General features: G+C 36.0%; 1 protein-coding gene across 1 annotated transcript in view; it reads right to left on the bottom strand.

Annotated features, from left to right (window-relative positions):
* The window catches only part of CTNND2 (catenin delta 2), a gene marked incomplete at its 5' end in the record, with an annotated part of 536,051 nt that overhangs the window by 392,536 nt on the left and 117,004 nt on the right, over positions 1 to 26,511 (bottom strand). The window contains one exon of the mRNA XM_082045132.1: positions 20,944 to 21,056. Coding sequence (XP_081901258.1) covers positions 20,944 to 21,056 — 113 coding nt within the window. The remainder of the gene's footprint in view (positions 1 to 20,943; positions 21,057 to 26,511) is intronic.

Raw genomic sequence — 26,511 nt, forward strand, 5'->3', positions numbered from 1 at the left:
CGTGAATTGCTCTGGATAGGGTAATGAAATGGAAATGACAATAAAGATACCAGCATATTCCAATGTAATGTTAACATGTTCATTTGAAGCATGACCTGCCTTTACATTTATAGAGTAACATAAGCAAACTGAAAAGCGAGTTCTGTGTCACTGTCACTCTCACAGCCAGTCTGCAAATGCAGTCATCTTGTACAAAGCTCAGAGAGAACAAATCTATTGCCACTTGGCTGCAACACTTGGTAAAAATTGACAGTGCTATCTTTCAGGGAAGCAGTACACATTTTCTGCAAGTAAAGCACAGGAATACATTCAGAAAGTCTTTTTGGGTCTAATGATTTCAGAGACCACTCACATAGTCCCCATTAAATAATTGCTGGCATTTTAATTTGTTATACTTATTCTCCTTTTAATGTACTCTCTAAAAATGGCTATCAAAGCCTCATATTTAGTCAGTAGCTTCTATTGAAAAGTGATATTTCCTTAACATAATTTACATTTTATTACAGTTATCCTATGTACACAGGAGCAATGATTGGTGTCTTGATACAATACAGTAACTGTTCCTTATCATTATATAAGAACAAGCATAACTTAAAAGTTTCAAGTGCAAAGCATGGATTAATACAAAGAAAAAAATAATAAGTGAAATTAAGAACCACAAAGAACAGTTGGTGTTCTTAGCAGAGTTTGAAGTTAGGAGAGATTTTAGTACTTTTGGGACGATAAACACCAGTTTAACAGAACAGTTGCAGAGGTCCACAAAAACACAGAAACAAGGGGAATATCAGCATCTGGGGCCCAAGAGTGTTTCCCGAGTGTTGAGGCTGGCTGCAACCAGACCAGGGATTACAAGGAGGTACAGGCGTGCACCATGATCCTGCACACCTTGGTTTGTACTTGAAAGAAACTTGGTTAAACGAACAGGTATGGAGCTACAACCAGACCCCCAGGACTCCATGTCTGGACAACTGGTGGACAAACGCAACAAGACACAATGACCCTGTGGGGTAAATATAGCCAGTCACTACAGAAACCTTTAAGTTGCTGACCAGTCTGTTCCCCAAACAGAGTATCCCCTCAGCACGCAGCCTGCAGTTAGTCTCACTGTGTTCAGACTCTGCAGGGTAGAAACTCAATTTTCTGTCTAAACTGCCACATGACCTAGCATTTCAAGAATAGTGTCTTCTAAAAGTCTACATTCAAAATATTAGCAATTAAAAACGATGAATTCCACATGAATTCCACATGAAAGATATTTTACTATAATTCCTCAAACAATAATAATAAAAAAGATTGTATTTTTTAATCAAGAAGACAGGTTAGATTTAATATTTCGTAAGTGGAACAATTCATAGTATCCAAAATATTGTAACTTTGAACATAACTGAGCACTCTGTTTAATGGTTATGAATTATTTGGAAAACTTGAGCTTTCAGATTTTTAAGTTACTGTACACTCAAAATCTCAAAGAAAATCTGAAAAACACTGAAGAACTTACAATACCTTTTTAAAGAAACACCCGATACTATTTCAATTAATTAAAAGCATGATTTTGATTCTGAGAAACAAAAAAGCACTTTTGTAAAATGTATTTCATTTAGTAATAATTCTACAGCTTATGAACTTAGTTGAAATATGAAAAAAAATCAGATGCTGCAGCATTAAAACAAATTTAATTTCAGCAGTAAGACATTTCGCTTCTTACAATAATACTCTGAAATCCCTATGGTTGCTATAACTTCTAATAATGTAATGAGTTGATTTAAATCTTGATCTTTCCCTGTGTTTCTTTTTTTAAGCATCTGCACTTAAACAAACAAACAAACAATCAAAAAAGAAAAAAAAAGCAGCACAGTCAAAACTAGCATTTGAAGGCATTTTGAACTGAGTTCAAGAAGTAAGCAATGCCATTTTAGATGCTGTATTTCCCGTAAGTCTGTTTGTCCTCACGTAGTTGATTTTTTTTCTCAATGTTAATAAGTTTTGCCCCAATTCTACCAAAAGACCATCAAGATGTCACTGGAAGAGAAAAGAAAAGTCACACTGACTGTGCATAGTGTCCTGTCAAATAATTAAAGAAACTTTATTCCACATTCACTGCTTCTTCCCTCCCTCTACATTTATTTCATTGCAAGCTCTCTGCTCAAGAAGAATAAGCCAAGGTTTTCTGAGCAGTTGTTGATGGTCAATCTTTCCCATCAGGCTTCCTGTTATCATATTGCAAACCCACAGACCCAAGAGATCCTAGTTTTAGAAAGTCTCCAATTTAAAAATAAAGGAGGTATCACAGTGTGACAATCTTGGCAGAGCACTGATGCCACGGAACAGAATGGATGCCTTGGCATAACTGAATGCTTCATTCAGCCCCTGAAGTCTTCCCTTCCTCCATACAAATAAAGCACCTTTTTTTTTTTCCCCCCCCCAGTCTTCTCCTTAGTGTGGAACCATCTAATGAAATAACTGAAAGAAGGAAATCAACTTGTCTCCATGGGGTATGGCATCTAGGTCCCATCCTTTTAAAAAGAACCATGGCAATTCAACAGAGAGGTAAAATTTCAACATTTATCTCTGTACAAACTGTGTTACAGAAAACAATTAAGATTTCAGCTTTCTGATACAAAAATGACTCAATAGAAAAAGGCTTTGAATTTCTGCCTTGAAACTCCTCAAAATCTTATTCCTACAGATTTTCAGGGCTGAAGTTTCACAAAAGAGAACTTGTAACCTAACAAAGTTCACTTAAATTTAGTTGTGATTGTATTGGCCTTTTTAAAGCCTCTGTGTTCTCTTGCAATTTCACCTTACAAGGACCGATGTCAAACCAATGCCGTAAGGTGGAGGTTTTTTTGATATTAACCTCTAACCATGGCATAAGCAAGGGAAAGTAGATATCATCAAGCTTGCAAAAAATCAATACAGAAGCAAATCTACAGGATGTAGTTCTAACTGTGCTTTTATTATCTTTACTTTTACTTCCATAGTTCTTTTACAAACAGGTGATGCAACAGCTCCCCTAGTAATTTAAACAGGCAAAATAAAAGGTCATTTTCTAAGTTCTTTACCCAAGCAATACCTTTGAAATTAATGAGAGGTCATTGAATTAAAGACCAGCTGCAGGATTTTTATCTTCCATTAAAAGTCCTCCTGCCTGCTTACGAGCTACATCACACAGGATTCTTCTTTGAAATTTGGCTGCAGTAAATTTAAACATCAGCCAAAATGGATTTCATGATTTAATTTTTTAATGGATTACTTGCAAACTTTGGCAACATTGATGCAATGCTTTCAGACTGAGCAATTCAAAGCAGACTAAGGAAGGTGGGAAAACACATTTCATTGAAATGGACAAAATGTTAGCTGCAATAAGTGCATGTGTTTGCATATAATACTCTATTTATAGCTATTATCAAGAAATATAGCGTATAATATTCCCAATGGACCTTTATGGAAGCACTTTATTCACTCAGACTGCAAGTATCTATGAAAGTGTTATCACCTTTTCCAAACTTTACTGCCTCTAGTCTTATAAGCCCCAGATTCTGATCTGTGAACTATTATCAAAAGGAATATGTTAGCAGAAAACATAGGAGACTATGTATGTGTTTTTCATTGTCATGAAGTGATGAGAAAGCTTAAGGACACAAAATGATTGATTATTCCAGCAGAAGTAAAGAATGTGATTGAAAGTAAAGGAAGAGATACCTCCAAAAGCCAAAAAAGAAAGTTAGAAAGGGATTCTGATCTAACTTAAGATAGCAGATTGGAAAGTCCCGTTTCTGTTTCTGTATCAGCTGAGAACCAGAGATGCTCAACAGAAAAAAAAAAAAAAAAAAACCCCGAAACAAAACAAAACAAAAAACCAACCAACCAACCAAACAAACAAACCCACTCTTTTTAGTCACATCTTATTTTTCAGAGAATTGGTAAAGCGTAAGAGTTATTAAAACTTCAGGGCCCTTAGGTCTTGAAACTCATGAATATGACATTACTAAGGTAAAATAAATTATTTACTTCACCAGACATTCCAGGGTGGAAAAAACATTGAATCATATGGAATAGATCCCTGCTTATCAAAAGACCCTTCTAGTATCAATGAAAGAGAAAAGGAGGGATAGCAGGAACAGGTATAAATACGGCAAGAAGCTAAATCAGAACTGAAATGTTAAGAAAAATATGGAAGCTGTAGAAATTGTAGATTGCAAGAAGGCCAGGAAAAAAACAAAACAAAACAAAAAACAACCTGTATAGCAGATTAATTGTAATTCCTCCTTGTTTACACCATAAAGTATGTTGAAGAAGAAAGGAAATGTCAGCTGAGAACTAAAGCACATGGCTGCCTGCTGGGGATCTGTCATGAAAGAAGATGTCACTATGACCGGCTCATGCAGCACTGGGGCAGGAAGGTCCTGCTCAACCCAAGGGCATGTGAGTTACTATCTGTCTTGGTGTAACCAGCCCTGAGCCAGCTACCAACCTGCTCTGTGTTAGACTTTGGCCTACATCGCACACTAACCAACAAATGCTTCTCGTAGTTTCTTTGATGAAAGATACCTACTGTTCTGTTTCACAAGCTAAATTCAAGCCACTTCAACTCTGAACAGCAAAATAACAACACTAAAACAACTTATTCCTGTACAATTTGAATTTTTAAAAAAGCAAAATAAACCTTTAAAATCCTATGTAAATCATTGGATTAGATTAAGACTTTAGCATTCTTATTGCTTAGCATCATTTGATATAGCTTTAAATTATAAAAGGATAAAGTTTAAAAAAAAAAAAAAAAAGTAGGTAAAAAAAATTGTATGCCAGGCTGTTTGCACTCTTAATGATGTGTTAGTGTTAAAATGCTCAGGTAACTGTAACACTGTTTTTCACTAAAATCAGCATTAGTGCAAAAAGCTGTACATTAAACACAACATCTTCCTAAAGGACTAGCCACAACTATCTCTCTTCACATTGTATATCCTGCTTTATTTTAAGCAAAACAAAAGTCATCCATACCTTTTGAGCAAATGCTTTAAATAACCAATACTGAACCCCTGACAAGGGTTCAGTTATGCACAGTAACAGGGCTTTCTTTAACTTTTACTCATCAAGGAATAAAAATGATGCTTATTTAAACATCACTGATGTTAAGAAGTTCATGTCACAGATTCTCTTAATGTGAACAAGGACATATATTGTAACTACATCAATAACCCTTTGTGTTGGCAGCTTTTTTTAAAAGCTGAATATAAATTGTCGTCTAAATTCATTGCAAAGGAATAAAATAATACACTATCGGCGCCTCACTGCAGAAACAGAGATTAATATTGAAACAGTGGAGTATTCCTGTGCAACTAAAGTAAAGACATTTAGAAGCATTAATGCTTTTTATTTTATTTCGATTTTGTTCTTTTCTCTGAAATATGGATCAGTAAAGACAAAAGATAAGCAATTTAAATGGATGTGATTTAAACTTATGTAAAAAAAATTAAAGCAGAAGGCATGAAAATGATTTTTGGTTAATTCTTCATTTCATAAGTGTTCAGGCTAAGATTTTATTAGTACAGTTTACACAGCTTTAAAAACCAGTTCAGAACCAGAACAAAACTGAGTTGCAGTACAATGAGATTTTTATAGTGGTAAGGAGGGTAACACACAACCTTTTGCTGTGTCTATGACTTCTGATTAGAGCCAAAAATAAAGACTCAAGGAAGACGGAGGCCTTGAAAAGTCTTTAACTTCAAATGTAAATGTTACTGCACTAATTGAAAACTCTGGGGGAGGGAAGCTGAGAGGAAAGGGGAGGAGAAGAGGTAGACAAGACAAGAATACCCAATACTAAAAGACTAATCTTTCAACATCTAATTTCAAATATTTATTTTTTAAATCAGAAAAATGTCTGGGAAACCTAAATGCTGCTACACAAGCTGTTTAAGACTGACTTCTGTAATTTACAGCATAAGCTACACATTCCTTTCCAAGAACAGATTTATAGACACTATTAAGTGCAGATAAACTGTATTTCTTTTGCTCATTTCATTAATAGAATTAACATGGACTGGAAAGAGAAAATTAGAAAGCTTTTTCAAAAACTTTTAATATATGAAGTCACTTACATATCCCTAGGAAGGAAAACAAAATATATTGTGACGCAATATATTTAGCAGACCAGGGTGGAAAGTGGAGGAGATGACTACCTCAAATTATTAAGAGGGTCTTCTGTTCTCATCAGCAACTTGCAATGATTATTTCCTCCCTAACATCCACATTTATCAATTTACATACACTTATATTTAATTGACAAATTATTTGGCCATGAATTTTGAAAGATCTGCCAGGGCTTTCTGTTAATCAACTAGAAGGGGAAAATTGGATAGCTGAACTATAAAGCACTGATTATAATTGTATCAGTCCTGTAAGTGTAATAAAGAAAACTCTTGTCATGTTCTAGACCTACCAGTCTAGCGTATTGACTAAAAGGGACTCAATATAGACTAATACTTCAGATTTATGCTGTTAAAATGCTGTTGTTATACCAGGCTGAAGTGACTTATTTAAAAACTGGTGTTTATTTCATTTTTATCTCATCTTCTTTTAAAATTTCTGTTTTGGTTTATGTTTTCTAAGGTTTATAATGTACTAGGTACAGTAGTACATGGATATAATCTATAAATAAATATCCATATACTGCAAATCCAAGCTCAAAAATATTTTACTGATGGGGTGCATGATTAAAAAAATTTGGAGAACTGAATCTAGAACATTTCTATCAACTATTCGGGATCTGTGATTTTTTCTTTTCCTTTTTTTTTTTTTTTTTTTTTTTTTTTTTTTTTTTTCCTTCTGATAAGCTTTGGATATTTTTATCTAAGCTAAAGACATTCCTTTCATGGTAGTCACTGGCTCCTGTGACCCATTCATGAATACAGTCAAAAAGTCAGTAGCTATATGGGAAACCTTTAAGGTAACTTTCACAGAATATTTGCAATTAGGCAAACTTCACACTGTGCTCAGTTTGATGCTAATCCTATTACAGCTATATTCACAGACATCTGTGTAGTAACATCTATGGTGAAGACTTTAAAAATAAAATGCAGAAGGAAGATTTAAATGAAAACAAAATACAGCCATTTAATTTTGACCTAGTTGTTTCAAGATAGAGAGAATAAAAATGTAGGAGTTGTACTACATCTGTTCCTTCTCTATACCTGAGAAATTGGGGGATATTGCTCTATAGAGAGTAAAGAATCAGAGAGCTTGCGTGCAACACTCTAGTTATTTTTTTTGTTTGTTTTTTTGAGGTTTATTTATTTATTTAAACCTTTGCACAAATAAGCAGCATGGAGGAACCAGGTGAAAATAAAAGGGATAAAGGAAAGCCAGAATAAGGCATAATATTTCTACACAATTAGTAGTAACTGAGATTACATTTACTATGAGCTGAAAGGACAAGGGATTTAAAAGTCCCTTTAAGTTTAACATATTAAAATCTATAAAATCTTCCTCAACTGCTGAAATGGCAACATGCTGAGAGAGCATATAACATTAGCCATTCAAAGTACCTTGCTATCAAATTGTGAGATGCCTGTGGAAACAGAAATATGTTCATTCATGCCATTCCTGGAATTCAACTAAATACATTAGTAATACTTCCTGTGCACTTTTGATATTCAATACACTCAAGGAACGCAGAGCTCAGTTTCTGCTACAGACCAGTCACACATGTAGTAGCACCATTAAGATGCTTATGTCAGTCCTTCAGAGGAAACATACAGACAACACAAAGGAAAATCAGAACCAATTCCTGTGCAGATTATCACATATGAACAGGGAGAGACCACCTAATAATTAAGATTAATATCACTGTTGCTTTCTAAAGTAAGCAAAAAAATACCAAAAAAAAACCTAAACCCAAATCTCTTCAAAGTGAATTGATTTGACTGTATCAAACACTACAGCTAAATACAATAAATTGATTTTGTATCAAGATAGATCACAGCATGACAGAGGAGCCACTTTCAATGTGACAGCAGAAATTACTACTATTAGATGAGTGTGTTTTCGAAAGCTATGTTTGATGAGAAGCCTTCCACCAATGTATTTTTATTGAAAATCTCCAGTTTCTTAAAAGACTGCATTGGAAAACAACTACGCTTTTATTAAAAACAAGAACTAAAATACAGACAGCTAAATGCAAAAGTAACTTAGTCATTTGCTAGGGACATATAAACTAGCCTGGATGAGGTTCTGGCAGGTAGCACTAGAAACTTTTCCCATATCTGCACTCGGTGAAAGGGGATCAGGACTTGCCAAAGCAAGGAAGTCCCAAGAGCAGAACACAGGGCTTTATTTTGGCAAATCACAGTGTTTAGTGAGCTAGGTGGAATCTAAACCTAGGCAATGGAGAAAAGGAAAGGTGTCAAAAGAGAGGATGTCCAACACAGAAGTCAAGGTCACCCACACAAGTTCTGGTGGAGAAAAACGAAAGGTTAGCACTGGCAAAGACAGAGAAAACATTATGCCAAATTGCAATATTTCTTTGAAACTCAACACAGAATCAAATCTGTTTCCTCAAGAACAGCAACAAGATGGCCTTGTGTTCCTCTGCGGAACAAAAAAAAAAAAAAAAAGAAGTATTGGTTTGTCTGGAGTTCTGGGAAGCTTTCAGCCAGCTGCATTTTGACATACTCCTTGTACAAATGCATTGTTACACAACTTCTGTTTCATGACCATTTCATTTCTAAACTGCACTGGGGATAAATCATGTTTGAGTAGAAGGACACTGTTGTATACAGCACCCATGAAGTTTCATAACTTGAAAAATGTGCATCAGGAAAATGAATAGCTATCTGCTTTTAATAGCTGGAGGCAATCCAGTGGAATTGTATCAGCTTCTGCTAGCTAATTCTGTTGTGAAGATTTGTTTGAATCCTGTCAAGTGTTCTCTGCTTATTTCTCTGTTCAGCCTTCCAGGTATGCAAGGATTCTGATAACCAGATCAGGAAACGACACACAGATGTGATGCCTACTCATAGCAGCAAATGAAGCCAGTAAGATCTCTGTTTTCAACAATTAGTCCTAGATTTCTCAGACTGAGCAGCCAGGATGAATGGGAATTTTCAACTTTTCTCTTCAGTCTCCAACTCTAAGCAGGGTGTAATATGGTTCCCTGACTCCTCTGCCTTACCCTCCTGTCCTGCTCTTCTCTAGACTCTACCCTTGATTCATTTTCTTCATCCTGCTCCATCCCAGTCTTAATTTCTCAGATCCTCTGACTCTTGTGTGTGCCTATTAAATACAAATCTTCACTTTATAAACTGAATCTGGGTTCTTCCAGATCCCTCAGTCATGTTCTGAATAAAGGTTCTTCCTCCCCAACTTTCCTCCCCTCCCCATGCACACACCTAACTAGGATGCTAAATGCACCTGGAGGTCTGCTGCTTGACCTCTTGCCATTGGACTCGGAAAGACAACACAGAGGAAAGGATGGGATAACACTGACGAGACTGCCATCCCACTTCCAGCATTCTTCCCATCATACACCAGATTACGTAGACAACAGCAAGCATTGTAGGAAAATAGGGATTTACTTATGTGACTCTGCAAAAGTACATTTAGCTCATCTGCTAACAGCAAGGCCATTTGGTGCAAATGAATAACAACAACAATGAAGATGATTACTTGCAATTCCCTTCAAAACCTCAGAATGTGCATCTTGAGAAGGAAATATTCAACCTGGAAGGTGAAACTTGGCAAAATAAGGAACAATTAAAATATTGGTTTAACACCAGCCAGCAGGCAACATTAATGACAGACACTACTACTGTGTCTCTCCATGATTCCTTAGAACTTACTTCTTGAAGCACCTTGGATACCTTACTTCAGTTTCAGTGTTTAATGTCAGTTGCACGCAGCCTTAAATACCATCACCACCTTACAGAATTTGTTCTTAGCAATAAACTAGCTGCTTCTAAGTTATCACAAAAATGGTATCTAGTACCTTTGACCCACAAGAAGGACTAAAAATGAACTTTCCTGGACAAGTTTTATCAAGCTTTGCTGCAAACACTCTGAATTCAAGATCTTTCTAACAGCAAGACACTTTCCCTTAGTATTATCCTCAATCTTGTCTTCCTCCAAACCTATCCAAAAACATTTCAACATCTGATAAAGATGAGGACAAAAAGAATGTTGCCCAATTATTAAAGCATAGCCCACCAAGATATCACAAAAAGGAGAGCTAGAAGTGCTGTAGAGAAATAGTCTTGTCACTTCACTCGTGTCCCATTCTTGATATTCTACATGTCCTTAAGCTTCAAATGAAACTTTTTACAGTCTTCTCAGACAATCTATTACAGTGCTTATCCATCCTAAATGGTAAAGAATATTGCTCTAATTTTTCAACAAATGGCTTGTCAAAAGTAGTTTGAACACAGAACCTTAAGACATAACCAAGTTTTACATTAAGAATGACATATTTCCTAAAATCAGTACTTCCATGTGTGCTGGTTCGACTGAAATTGAGTTACCTTTCTTCATACAGTTAGAAACTTTTCACCCTGGGATAAAGTCGGTGTTTTCTTCAAGTAGCTTTCCAGTGTTTGGGATTTGGTATGAAAAGAATGTAAGACTTCATTAGTATCTTGGCAGCTGCCAGTGGGATGAAGGTCTTTCCAGCTGTCCATCTGCAGGTACAAGATAGCACCAGGGAGGAGCAGATACTGGACTGCTGACCCAATCTGGCCAACAGAAGTATTTCATACCATGAACATCATGCCCTATATGTAAGCAGGATGTTGCCAGAGCCTGCCCTCTTCCCTTATGGCTGCCATCCAGGAGGGTTCCTGGTCCTCTGCCCACTCCCATTTCTGCTCCTGATGCCCATTCTGACCTACGTGTTTTGACTGGACCTGTTATACTTGCAGTGTCATCCCTTTGGCCTTCATTGCTGGACATGGTGTTCCAGTGGCCAAATGTTTTCCTGTATCACTCTTCTTTTATTATTGTTCTATTAAATCTGTTCCCATTTCAACCCACAAGTCTTCCCTCTTTTTGCCTTTCTTCCTCCTGGGGATGGAAAGGTGAGAGAGAGCAGCTGCTCAGTGTTTTACCTGCTGCCCTGGGTTAAACAGTAACACCATGTTTATTTCAAATTAGTGCAGGATTCAAATATTAGGCTTGCAGTAACACATTTGAATTGTGAATGAAATAATTGGAAAGAGTTTTCCGATATCTCAGTATCATGCCAGAAGTGGACTAAGGTAGAGAACACGCTATTAAGTACAGTCTCCATTAGCTTACATATAAGTAATTGTTGGTATGCAAAGTAGCTTTTGTTTTTTTCCTGTTGCAGTCATTCTGCCTTTTTTGTGGATCTTTTTATTTTATTTTTTTTTTCTTTTCCCCACAGAATTACTGGAGAATAATAAATACTGAAAGACTTGAGCTAACTAAGAGAGAATCTCAGTGACACCTGACAGCCCCAGATAAGGCTTTTAGCCTATAAGACTCTTTTTTATGACAATAAAGAGGAAAAAAAAAAAAAAAAAATCTATATCCTTATTGTCACAGGTTCTCTGCAGTAAATTTTGAGATTAAAATTGATACTTTAATTTCATAAACATGCCAGTGTTATGAGTTTGGCAATGCTGAGTACTACTGTTACTGCTCTCATGGAGCTGATATCTCAGGAGAGTACTTAGCAAGCAGAAGAAAAGGGAGAGCATCTGTGGAGAAGGTGCTTTAAAAGTCTTGTTGGAGTTGGTGCCTTCAGAGACATATCTATCTAGGAATGATACGACACATAATACTATTGCAAAAGATATGGATATACTGTAAAAACCAAAATCACAACAGACCTGACTGCTTGGGTGTTTGCTGGAAATTTGCCTTTCAGCAACAGCAGCTTATCTGCTGCAAAACTGTGAAAAGGGTTAGTTCCCTACAGAGGATCAACAGGACTAATCTGTTTTCTTGATGTGCCTTGTTGTGGAGAGCCAGCACAAAGCCCCTTCAAATGTTACATTAGTGGAAACACAAAAAAAATTGTACAACTTTTTACTTTATCTCATTTTCTTGCTCTTGTACCAACAGCTTCTCTCAGTATTCTTTTTTTAAGCATTGCCCTAAATACTGGGCTTTAATACAGTGAGTACAGACAAGCTCAGATTTAGTCTTATATCAGGTTGCTCTGAATGATCAGATCACAAGTCTGATGTTTTAATCCAGTAAACTGTCAATCTGCACAATATAATTAACTATTCACACTATTAATATTAATTGTACCAAGTGTTCCAACCACAACTTATTTCCAACAATGAACATTTTCTTCAAATCTTCTTTTTCTGGTAGCAGTTTCTAATTGATTGGGCAAACCTAATAGGATACAGAGTCCATCACCTTTCAGGTCTATACTTCTCATAGCCAAAAGTTCAAGAAATAACAAGATGAAACAGGAATATTGAAGCTACTCACATCAGTATTTACTTGAAGGCTTTATCTTGCTTCTAATACATTCTCTGACCTGAACACTCTTGTCTGTGATGGTACACAAGAAGCCACTAACATCAACTATTCATGTCAAACTGGCACAGCAAATTAGTCTTGGTACATTGTAACAGTTGTCACAACAAGCAGAATCTGTCAATTCCAATCCTTCACAAAACACTTATTTCTACGCAAAGATTTCAGAATTGCCTAAATGCTGTGTTTAGATGCACATAAATCAGTAGTCTGATTTTCAGAACTGCTGGTTTCCTGCTGTTACTTAGCAGACACACATTAGCACAGTGACCATTGTCCACCAGCTAGCAATGCAACACCTAGAAATCACTGATGATTTTTCTGGTAGGTAAGCAGTTTGTTGGAGAAGATGAAAGGTATGAGGGAGAAGAATCCCTAAATGACTTAGCTAAGCTAAGACTGAAACCTGACACAGGAAAACAAAAACCACTCTATTCAAGTGGCCAACCATTCAAACCACATTGCTCATTCTCAGTTGTGGTTTGACAAAGGCTGCTTCAGTTTCTTTTCTTCTAAGATTATCCAAATGAACTCCTTAAGGATTTCTGAATGTAACAAAAATACCATCTATTCAACTTTTTCTAAGAAAATCTCTCTGGTGCTGTTCTGCCAGGGTTTTTATTTTTGGTTGGTTTTGTTTGTTTGTTTGGGTTTTGTTTGCTTGTAAGGCTTATTTCTTTAATTTATGTCTTTTACAGATAGCAAAGAATCCAAAGACTTCAAAGAAAACATGATGGTATAATAAACACTGGCACATTTTACCACTATTCTGATCTAATTGAATCTTTTCTTCCAGCTCATTTCATTCTCATGCTGGCTTAGTAGCATTATGACCAAAGATGCGTGACTATTCAACGAGAAAGCTGATTTCCTAGTAAAGAATGTTGTGGGATTTTTCCCTACCACCTCAAAACCTAAGTCCTGTTTTTACCAGATTCCGTTTTACCACAAGCCAAATAACACAAACTTTATGCAAGATCCCAATATATATCAGATAGCATCATGCTTAGCATTGACAAAACATTTCTCATCAATAAAAACAGATTTGAGTTAACCGAACACATCATTGTATGTATGGTCCACCTTTCCTTTTAGTTTTCATACTGAAGACTCAACGCCAATTTTGTACCTTTTCAGGGGGTTTAAATGGAATTGCTATCAAATAAGACAATACTGATGTGAATCAAATGACACAAATTAATATCAACAGGTCCAGTGCAACACTTTCCTTCTGCTCCCTCCCAGTCTGAGGCATTCTAAGGGATAATGATGTTCACTATCAGTTCCACGAACACTAACACTGTCCTTCACAGTAACACTCTCTCTTTGAAGCAAATCTCCTGCTCTTTTTCACTTCCCAAGCTTTAGTTTGCGTCATGAAGTGGTCTCACAGCACACCAATTGAATTGTTGTCAGAAACTAACCTGAAAGAGGCCCTCCAGGAGCTGTACTGCAACAACTAATGGCAGGCCAATCCATAGGACCAAACCGTAGTCTGTTAAAAATCCCCTCAAAAAAGCATATGGATGCTGTATTCTCAGAATGACATGTCTCCTTAAGCTGAGCCGCAAAAATTGTTCTGCACTCCTGGTAATGCAGAAACACCTATAAGCTGATGAGGTCTGAATAAAGAAAAAAAAAAAGAAAAAAATCCTCCTTTCTCCAGTTTCTCATTTGACTCAGTTTACCTACTTCTGCAAGTAAATTACTCTTAACATTTACCAATGCTGCTTTCTATGGATTCCACATAATACTTCTGAGAAAGACAGAAGTTATAGATGCTGTACTTACAGCTCCTCTGCTCTCAGCAGCCTCTGTTGAACACAGAGCTCTAGGGTAAAATAGAAGACAGCACGTTTATTGCAGATTTTGGGGGGGACTTGTTAACTTCCTTTTCACTAAGAAAAAATATTTTTGTTATGTATTTACAAACTAAAGAAGGAAATCACATGTGAATAGACTCCTCCTTTAAAATATACTGCTGTTAAACATTTCTGAATTCTTATAGGGCCCTAAAGTAGTCAGAACTCTGGGACACATGTACCTAGATCTTTTTCAAAGGCAACTGAAAGGCTTCTACACAACTCCCATTTTCCCATAACACTTCTGTTTTCTGCTCTAACAATGAAACTTAACATTTGTTCAGAACAGCCTCTGAATTAAATACACTTTCCTCCAGACAACTAAAGGTTTGTAACCCACTTTTCGTTAGCCCATGTGTCTCCACAGCTGGCTCCTGACTTCGTCACTTGGTCTAGGCCAACTGAAAAAAGTTTTGAGTTGATGCAAGTCTAGACAGTCACACTTGGCCCTTAGAAATTTCATTCCATTACACTGAGGTTTGGCTGGCAACCCCCTGACATTCACTGCAGACTGTGTATGAACTCAGAGACCTTGCTGGTCTGTACACAAACTAGAGTTTCCAGCTTTTGATTGTAATTTCTTTGCCTGCTGTACCCTGAATTCTCTGGCATCTTCTCTTCTTGACCTAGTTGGTCTTCAGGAGTGGAGCAATCTCTACATCTTTCTAAAGGATTCCACCTGAACCGGTCATTTATAGCAACATAAAATTGTTGTGAGATAATGTAAAACAAACAAAACCTCAAAAACACATATCTTACCACAGCTAAATATTCAGCCTTGTAGAATTTGTGAGGGGCCTTTTCAGCAACTCAAAAAAAAAAAAAGGCTTGTTTTTATTACTATTTTTAGATTTTATTTCAGATAAATTCATTGATTAATTCAGTTGACAAAAGTTCATCCAAGCATGAGTTGTTAAGCTTCACACAATCCACAATGGAGATAAGCAACAGTGTGTGACAAAACTTTAGGCTTATTCAGCTTCTGAACTACTGAGCAAAAACACATTCCAGAATGAGATGAAGCTGAGCTACAGCATTTGCTGTCAAACTTTTATTAAAAATATTCTCCGTCCACTGGTGAAATGCCCACCTTCTTAAAGAACATTACTTTTAAAAATCTGACTACCTTTCTTGAATGTAGTGATTGTTAACATCATGCTATTGGCTTATGTTTAAAAAAGCAAGCAAAAAAAATTACACTTGGCATTTTCATAAGTAATGTTAAAATAATGATCCTTTTTATTTCTGCTCTGTTGTGCATTGTTTTTCTTTTAAAAAAGTTATCTTTCTAAACTACATTTAATGTAAAGGTGTTTTTAAAATTATTTTTGTTTTAAACATCAAAGATTCCCAGTAGCCCTTGCTTTTGCTTCTAAAGTTCAACTTCATAAAGTTCCAGTCAGCCCATTTCTCCAGTCTGCACAGGTCTAGGCTGTGGCAGCCACGCTGCTACTGGATTTAAATATCTTCAAAGACTATTACATATTCTTGTACAATATGTAGCCTAAATTAGATCTAATACCCATGGCTGTACAGGAAAACTTTATAACTGTCATTTTGTTTATTTGACCAACACAGTGGAAATTGTCTTCCTATGTCATAGTGTATTTCATCTCTTTCTTCAGTGTTCTTGAAATGAAGGATCTTATGGGTTTACCAGTTAGACTTGCTGGATGTTTTTTCAGGGAATTTGCAAAACTTTTATCTTCCCAAGTAAAACATCAGTCTCCCCAGTAATAAAGTGTGAATAACATGCATTTCCAAGAGAGAGAATTACATTGAAGAAAGCACATACGAAGGAGGTAAGCTTTCCATGCAATTCAATCAATTAGATTAAATTTCTGTTATCTGTAAAATACAGAAACTTTAGTATGTTGCTTAGGACACTCATGCACAAATATCAGTATTTTCAAGACCCTTTCAATGGCAAATGGCAAATCACTTCTACTAATTTCAGTGGGGGTTTGAAATTCAGTTGAGAAAAATTATATTGCCTGACCAATTTGCAAACTGCATGTTCAAAGAAGAAGAGTAGGTTATGCTTGAGCTACCTTCCTGAGTTCCAACAGTAAGGCTACATCCAAAAGATAAGTAAACAAACAAAAGTTGCTCACATAAAACGGTGATGAAGAATGTGAGACAGAAAATGATTTTGAAGTTTTAAGGATTTACTAACAAGTCAGTAGAGTTCTTAAATCAAGTCCAAAGGATATTTGTTTGTGCAAAGACACAGCTTCCAGATATGTTACATGTACATGCATGCAATCTACTTTCTTGCTTGCTCAGACTTTCCATTCTATGGCACTATTTTGTCTGAATTCTTTCAAAATAAACCATGAAAACGGTAGCTGAGTCTCCAAAGTGTCTCAGAGATTTTATCTTCATCTCTGGAAGGAAAAAAAACATAAACAAAAAAGCAAAAAAGCAAAAAAAAAAGCCCACAAAAAAACAAAAATAAACACACACACACAAACAAACAAAAAAACAACCCACAAACACATACACTCACAAAACTAAACCAAACCAACAAACAAAACCACCAAAACCAACCCGCTCACTTTCATCAGCTTCTGTTTTGAGGAACTACACGATATGGTCATGAGAAATTCAGAAATTCGAAACACGTTAATATGTGCTTAAAATTATCAGAGACTGAAGACCTCAAAGATATGCAGGCATCTAACTGCCCCCTGTACAAAAGGGGTGACCGGCTGATGGATCTGGCCCAGAAGGAATACGCTCAGCCGGAGGGATTGAGCAGTACAGAACATGACCAGGCTGCTATGCAATGTGTGATGAAATTTTAATACTCAGCAGGCTGAGTAATGAACTGCTCAGAGTTTGCCAACAGGGAAACAGCGTAGCTTGGAAGAATTCCGTATGTTTTGTCCTACTTCATGGTCTAAGCATTTTATTCAGCTTTATCAGGAGCCATTGTTTCCCCCATCGATTCACAGCCAAGAACCTGTTCCAGAAGCGAAGGCACTCAAGTCATTTTGGAAAAAATTGCTAGTGAATATAGTCCTCTAACCCTCTAAAAAACAACTACCGATCAAGGATACGACAAAGAACATTTAGTTCAGTTATTTTGATAGGCCCCAGCAGTGAAACAGGGAGGCACAGAAATTATGAACACTATTTGAGCTGTGGTGTTTCCTCACATGCCCAAGATGAATTCTTCAAAGTTAGCAAATGGTTCTGTGGAAGAACAGAGCATTTGCATCCCTTCAGTTGAACAAGGCTTGTCACCATCAGAGCTTTGGATAGAGCAGTCAATTCTGGCTAATCCAACCTCTTCTGAACAAACTGGCATGTCTACAGGCAAGCTCTAGTACAGAGGTATCATATCACAGAAACCGCGAATGACAGATTCCTTCCTGGCTACTTAGACCTTCCACTCAGCAGGTGTGGAGCTATGGAGCTATACCAACGTAAGGTGCAGCGATTCCTGGCATGGATTTAGGCTTCACAATTCTGTGTGGAGTTGCATTGTGTTGTGCAAACTCACTTCATGTTACTTTCTGAATCCTAGTTTCTGTGATTCTAATTTTCTTAAGGACTGAAAATGGAGCCACATGGAGCTTCACAGTCCAGCTGGATATACAACTCCTTATGGGCCAAGTGTCAAGTATGCAAGACTAGTACAGAAAGCAAAATAGAAGCCAGAAATAACAGCTCATTAGTATGTTCATAAAAACCTGGTTCCAAGGGCACAATCTTAAGACATACAGGAAGACTCCATGAAACTACTAGCCCAAGGAGGTAAAGCTGGGAACAAGTTTCCTGGTATCTCCAAAATGAAGGGCCCTCTAAGTACTTGTTATGAGTATCTGCAGTTGTTTAAAGATATTAGAGCAAGGTATGGCAGAAAACACTACTGTACACTGATTTAGCCTGACTAAAGTCACAAATACGGAAAGCTGTTCCACGTACTGGTTTTAGATACTTAGGTGCTAACAGACATAAGTAACAGATATTAACAAGAAAAATTCCTTTTAGCTATTTAACTGGCAAAAATGCCTAACTTTCCAATATGAAAATGTGCTGATTACAATCAGTCCAGTTTAATTATTACTTGATAAAAATCTGAGTAATAAACTTATGTGTCATCAGACAACAGTGACATCACTGAAGGTGGTATATTCACTTCTACTGAAGACTAACAGCTAGGATTCCACTTTGAATAATGACAGTATTTAAAGCAAATGCACTGATTTAAAGATTGTTTTTAAAAGCTCTTTGTCAATAAGCACCTAGTAATAACAGCTGTAAGTTCTGATATTAGTTTGTGTTCCACCAGAAAACCGTGCTTAAGATAATTGATTAGTTATTCAGTAGCTAAATGAAGATGCCAAAATATTCAAATTACCCTGTATGAGTATGGAACATTTCTAAAGCATTTACTATTTACCACAAAATTACTCTCATCGTTTTAAAGCAGATATGTCCAAAAAGTTTAGCTTTAGGGGGTCATACCTATGAAAAAAGTATTTTTAATCGAGCCTCTTCTGCTCCCACAGACTCCAAAAGACTATAAGAAGTTAGAGATTTTTTTTTTTCTTAACAGATATTATTCCACTATGTTATTTTTTATCTTTCAAGTCTTTGTCTCACTATACAAAGTCAAAGGAACACTCTCAAATGTGGGTGACCACTGGAAATTCAGCACAGAACCCACACTTACGTTTGATTTAACTTAATATTCATGTTAGTTCTATCACCTACTATAATAATTTAGTATAAAAACAAAAACAAACAAAAAAACAAACAGAAAATTAAAGCTCATTTAATATGTACAGAAGAAACAACAATGCAACATAAACAACATTCGATTACTATTAATGTCCTTTTTAAATAACTTGCCAAGTCTAAGAACAGCTATCTAATTGTAAGCTTTCAATGTTACCTTCTGGAGCACAGTATTTCAGTATTTGATAAAATGTTTTTAGTTGAAATGCTAGAAATTTTAAACTCTCATATGTAAAACATTTCTGGGGCAAATTACAGACGTCAAAAATGTTCATGAAATCTCCTCAGCTATTCTAGGTGCTAGTTTATTCCACAGAGGTTAACAGTCAATATTAAGCTTCTCAAAAAACTGGAGTCTCTTAAGAAACAGCTGAGTGACCTTGACACTAGTAGCAAAGAAGTTCACCAAGAAAGTATTTCCTTCCAAACAAGAAACTTCCCAACCTCTGTATCACTGGCTGGAATAATCCTAAAATAATATTACTATTCAAACATAGCTCAGTATTATTCAAACATATTTCAGATTTTTTTTTGAAATGTAGTCACACCATATTTAAAATTTAAAGGGCTGAGGGAGCGCGTTTAGGGTGCAAATATAGTACTGCACTGAATTGCCAAATATTACATTAACATTGAAGAAACTATATTATTTAAACACAGAGAAGGTAAGTCTAGTTGGAGGAGAACATTATATAGAATAAAGTAAGATTTTATCTTGGGAAGTTAATTCTCACTTGATTTATTAAGCATGTTTATAGTCAACTTCATGTACAGCTACAACTTCTGCTGAATTAGTAATAGATTCTTGTGACTTCTTCCATTTTAATTGTGCTGTTAAACTCAGCATTTCTGTTGCATCTCTGGCATTCTACTGAGTATTTATTTCCTACTTTTCATGGAAAAAAAATCGTTTATTTGATTTAAGTGTAGTCTGAATTGCTTAAACTGAGGAAGAATTTCTTTCAGCACTGATAGATATTTTTTCTAGATTTTCTACCAGCACCACACAAAACTTCACACTAAGCTTGGCATATTGTACTTCATCTTACATATTCAAAAGATATCAAACTTAATATTTCTACAGATAAAAACAGATAATATGTCTATAAAGCATATTTTTTCTTGATCCTTCAAACTCAAGTAATATAATATTTTCTTTATTATGTTCACTTGAGAAAACAAAGAAATACATATCAAGAGGCTCAAAACTACAAAATCTTTACTTCCACTAAACTGACCAAGATATCAGCTTAAATTATCTTAAATAATCTCACCATTACCCAAACAATGTACCAGAACAATTTCTTAAATTGAAGAAAGCAAATGCTTGAAAAATGAGTGACCCGTATTGTATCATTACATTTTGACATCAGGTCAGCAGCTTTAAGTAATTATCTCAAAAGCTTTTAATACCTTGAAAAATGAAATTACAATAAAACAAGTTGATAAAACTTATCAATACATCTCAGCAAATATGAAGCTACAAAGGTTTGGCTGAAAATTATAGCTGTTTTGATAGTGGAAACAGGATTTTTTCTGTTAATCCATTCAGACTACAGCAAATCAATGATGTGAGTATTTTGTTACTGGAAAAACAAAACAAAGCAAAAACACCACAGATACCAAACTGCATGAAAATAAAGATCTTCTTGAAATTTTCATTTTAAAATGCAGATGAAAAATCAAATTTTCAAACTCTACTAAAATCTCATGCTGCATGGTCTATAACTTTTTACTAGAAGATGATCAATCTTGCTCTTGGTGGTAATTCGTCACAGTGACAAAATTCATTACATTACAAAGAAATTAGCAATTCATACTTTACCTAATGCTGCTCATGCTTCCAGTTTCTGATCCAAGCTTACATCTCTCCAGCTGGCTTGCTACAATCTGACGTTCAGCCTCAAGTTCTCGAGTCAGTCTCTCAAACTGCAGTTCCTGAAAAAAAATAAATGAAACCATTTGTTTTGACTTGTCTTGAGATTGAAAAGGAATTTCAGTACATAATATTATAATTTGTGCAAGAATTGTTAGTATAATACCTTACAGGAAAGTTATGGTTTTTTCCTTTTTAAAGACCTTTGTAGTCCAGATTTTTGTGGTAACACCTACTTGTTCCTTCATTCACTCTAGTGATGTATGTCAGAATGAGCCATTTTATCAGAAATGGAATTTCCAAATACATTCAACAATTCAGGCCTGTGTCAAAATCATTTATAGTTCATGTAGGTCTCTTAGTAGTGTAAAAATGTGTTCATAACACGCCTATGTAAGTATGATCACAAATGAGAACCATTTGTGTTACTTAAAAAAAATTGTAAAGTTCTGCAGGTGATCATGTGGTGACAAAAGCTTTTGTAGTCAAAAAGTCAGCTATCACAGTACACACTAATGAAATAATTTAATTTGAGGACGTGTTGTTATGGACTGAATACAATTTAATTTTCCATTTAATGATGCACAGAAGGGAAACTCAAGTAGTTTTGGACAAAAGCCATGCTAAAAATCCTAAACCAAATTGAATACATTTCCTTTTATTCTGTCAAGGAAGCCAAACCAGTCCCAACAGATAAGATTTATCCACAGAGCTTGTAAATGTACTTCTAAAGAGTTTTTTGTTTTATACATTAGAGACGATTTTTTTATTAAAAAAAAAAAAAGACAAAACCAACACAAGTAAAATCCACAATATACCTTAGAGAACTAAATTTCACACATATGGTAGTAGTAATTTAATCAAATACAAAATTGAAACATTTTTAGGCAATTATGTTTGTTGTACATTTGCCAAATGTTGCTACCCTTTCATTTTTGTCGTAGTTACTTGAAATCATTTTCACAGGTAAAGGGAAACAGCTCTCTCACCCTTTTTTTCTTTGGTATTTTTGAAGGCTGAAGAAAAAAATATTTTGAGGATCCGCTTGCTAAGTTATTCCTGTGTCTACACAAATGCACCTATTATCACTTTCTCCCTCTTTTCTTTCAAAAAAAGACCTCATTCACCATAATGCAGGGATATGGGAGAGAGTTTCTTGAATAACTCCTCAGAAATGGAATGAAGTAGAATTGAATGGCTTGGGTTGGAAGTGACCTTCAAAGGTCAGTTAGTCCAAAACCCACTGAAATAAACAGGGTCACCTTCAACCAGATCAGGTTGCTCAGATCCCCATCCAGCCTGGCCTTGAGTGTCTCCAGGGATGAGGCATCTACCAGCTCTCTGGGCAACCTGTGCCAGTGTTTTAGCATCCTCATTGTAAAATATTTCTTCTTCATGCCTAGCCTGAATCTCCCATTCTTTAGGTTAAAAACATTATGCCTTGTGCTGTTAAAAATGGCCCTGCTAAAAAGTCTGTCCCCGTCTTTCTTATAGGCCCCTTTTAAGTCCTGAAAGACCACAATAAGGTCTGGCAGAGTCTTCTCCAGTCTGGAGAATGTCTTGCCTAGCAGAAAAACAGCACTGGAAATTACTTGGGTCATGACTTATGTCCACCAAGTGTCACTGAAGCACACAGTATAAAAGAAAAAGGAAGAGAAAGTACAGATAGAGGGAAGTATTCAAAAGTTTTCCTCCCATCTGCTACCTAAAACCTCTGACCAACAAGCCAAGGACACATGGAGGTGCTAAACTTTTAAAACCTCTGAAACGTGGCAAGTCATAACTCAAATGTAAGAAGGAAATGGCTGGTGGTTGTTCTACTTAATTCAGCTGGATCATTCCCCTTTGTTTCTCTGACCTGCATTACGAGTAAGGGACGGCAGTCCACACAAGTTATGTACAGCATAAAATAGCCCATGTATACTTCAATGCCCACTGACTAATTGAGAAAGCCTACTTAATTCTGTATCTGTTACTCCAAACAAGACTAGCCAGAGTACAAGAATACCACCAAGAGTCAGATTAATGTAAAGAGCAAAACACTACTGCTCACAGAATTTTAACAGTACATCAGTAATCATACCTAGAAACATTCTCTGCACGTTTTTGTAATACTCAGAAATGTCTTTTTCATTGTTGTTTGTAGATAGGACTATTAAAAATCACCCAATAATAATCACCTTTTTCAGATATGCCTACTTCACACAGACCATTTGCCCCTCATCTAGTAGAATCAATTGCCTGAAAAGCTGAAGAGACCGTTGATCAACTTGCCAAGAGGTACTTTTCAAATGTTTGCCTTCTTTGCATAAAATAATACCCTTATTGGAGGAAGGATTGTAAAAGAAATATTATTAAAGTTTTGAAGAACATAAAATCAAAGTGGCATAGTATTTGCTGTGTTAGCATGCTTACATCAAGGCATGTCAGCATTGAGAAATTTTGATAGTATAAATACCAAACAAAACTAAACAGAGCATTGTTACTTTCAAAATAAATGCAAAAGCTTTAACAGCTATTCTGCTGTACTGCATTTTTTAAGTTACTTAATTTTATCATGACAATTATATCAATACACATTTTGATGCTTAGCATATGTTTTCATCCAACCAGCTATGCCTCCTGCCATCCCAAGCAAGGCAGGTCAGACATGTTATTTGCCATGGCCTAGTACAGGGCACTTTTTTTACCTGCCTATTGAAAAGTTACAGCTGTCCTCATAATATTCCTAACTGAATGTAAGGATCAACGATGCAGGAGCTGACATTCATCACTGTCCATGCTGTCATTTGCCTTTTCCCAGTGTTCTGTTGCTCTAGAAGCTGTGCAAACAACTGCTCTCTATTTTGTCCAGCTACCCCAAGCAAACTAAATGAAGAAATGCACCAACCCCATTTTATTGAAATACGTTGCTTTTTTCTTGTTTTCTATCATCTGGATTCTATATCTTGTCGTATATTTTTCTATGCTTCATATGTTTTCTGTTAATCACTCTGGTGGACTACTTTTCAGACACTTCTGCATTTTCCCAACTAACACCCTTATGCCGTGATTACTTTGTCTACAGAAAAACACTTGCTCGTGATTCTAGTCTCTCATACTTCTCTACACTTGACTCTGTCATTTATCTTTCCTACTTACTCCTTTCTGTTCTCTTCTGCATTCCCTCTATTCTTTCATTTCCTACCATACTTCATGACTCATACTCCACTGGTCTCTTTCAGTTCTACTATAAAAATTGCTACTTTAGCAAATGCCCTAAAATAAACAGTATAAGCAGCCTCTCTATAATTGGTTCCCTTCTTCTTAAGATGTAGAAATTAATATTTTCTGCTTTCACTGCCCACATTATTTAAGTCCTGCCCTGCAGAGATGACTGGAAAAGGACAGTTGTGTCTATGTTCCTCCTCAAGCAGGAAGTAGAGATGTGATGGATCACTTAAGAAAAAAAATAATCTTGGATTTCTAACACATGAAAATGGCTAGAATAGGTGAACAGTAACTCCATTACTAGTTTTATTTGATTGCTGTGATTTTGTACTTAATTAATTGTCTTCTGTCAGGTGCCATCAGAAGCTACGGATGGAAGGTGGGATGGTGGGATATATGAAGGGGCAGAGCCACACAGTTATTACCTCAGAATTATCCTTTACATTGAATTTAACAAACAAGTGTGTTATGTTTTCCCTCATGTAATGACAAAGCTGCAGGTCCACAGAATTGCCTTCAGAATGGAAGGAAAGAAGAATTTAAGTAAGCGTCAGAAGAGTCTGCTACCCCTCTGTATCAAGAATCTCTGGCAGAAAACCTAATTAATAAGCTTTCTTCTCTTTGTTTGGGAAGCAGTCAGTGACTAATATTTGAATAAATCCATATGTTTAGATTTCAAGCAGCTGTCATAGTGTAAGAAGACAGTAACTAGAAATAGTATTTGCTTGTATTTTACAAAAATAACTACTGAACCTGACTCCCTCATCTGTCTTATTTGTTCTGTTTACAGTCAGTTTCACCAGTTCACACCATGTCATATTATCTTCACAACCTTCTATTATTCATCTGAATCAAGTAAATCTGAACATCAAAATTAAAAACAAATTCTTACCCAATGATTATGCAAATCTGTTGTCAAGACAATTTCAGCACAAAAACTGCAGAAACTACATTGTGACATCAAAATTAATTTCAGTAATGCCACATCAAGTGCAGCTTCATGGACCGTGCTGCAAAGAGCAATGATGCCAAAGCAAGTGCAAGGGCAAAGGCTCTGCAAAGGGAAATGACCAGTCTGGCAGCCCTTCGCACCAGAAAGGGGGTGGGAGTGTGAGCCAACAGAAAGATAATGGTGAGAATGATCCAGAGAAATCACTCATGAACACAGCTTGGAAAGGGAGGAATTTCATTATAACTCTATCAAATTGTTCTGAAGTCATAAAAAGAGTCTGTATCTGCTAGGATCTGAAGCAATTTATGTTTTAAAGTGTTATTTGTCCACTACCATGAGTTTTTTTGTAAAAAATATTCATTATTCCATAGGCAGCAATTGGATGTATTTGTCTTTTCAGTATGAGCTTTTTATTTTATTTACCCTCTGCAGCCTCCAAAACTTCAAGCATTAAATGAGACTTAAGGACACAGCAGTCCAGAAACTGAATAAGCCTGATGGAAATCTTCACAGCCTTCAGACAGGTTATGAACAGGGCACATCAAGTAAGAGGGTATTTGGTTATTTTTATGGTTAGTGTTTGGTGGGTGGTCTGCATTGACCTATTTGAATGTTGGGAGGGGTGAAACAGGTCAAAATAAATTTTGCTGATATTCAGAGCTGATCTCACTTTACCCTGCCTTTAACAATCTTAAAGTATGCCTTCTATTGATGCTGAGTGAAAGACACAGCTTAATCAGTAGAGATAGAAAAAAGCAGTCAATAAAAAAAAAAAATAAAAAAAAAAAAAGGAAAATATCTAAATTTAGGCTGAACAGCCTTGTGGATTTATTGAATTCCCAAGAATCTTAAGGTCATAACATTAAAAAAGGAAAAGTGTTTAGCTTTTGACTTTAAATATGCTATACAGAACCAAAGTGGTGCGCTGATGATAGTTTGAATCTTCAAACGCAGACAAATAACAGCACTGAGGTAATGCTGGGAATCCCTGGTGAGATGAATAGAGAAAGCCTGATTACAGCTACACGAACAAATAAATTGTCTCCTGGATTGAAGTCTTTCATAGAAGTATCTTAGAAACCACAGACCTTCCTAAAGTACACATAAGCTGTAGAAACGTACCACTTGTTGTAACCTATTAAAAAAAGAAAAACTGTACCCCGAATAGTTTCATAAGCAGTATATGTATATTGCTGTGCACATCCTATGGCATCATGCCTAATTCCATATACTGCATATCTGTGAACTCCAAGTAAATGCTATTACTTAGAGTGGTGTTGGCAACAAACTATTCTCAACCTATCATATACCACACACACACAAACAGCTAAAACTGGGGCACACATTTCCTGAGG

This window comes from Streptopelia decaocto (genome assembly GCF_964273445.1).
Source record: "Streptopelia decaocto genome assembly, chromosome: 2".
Classification (NCBI taxonomy): domain Eukaryota; kingdom Metazoa; phylum Chordata; class Aves; order Columbiformes; family Columbidae; genus Streptopelia; species Streptopelia decaocto.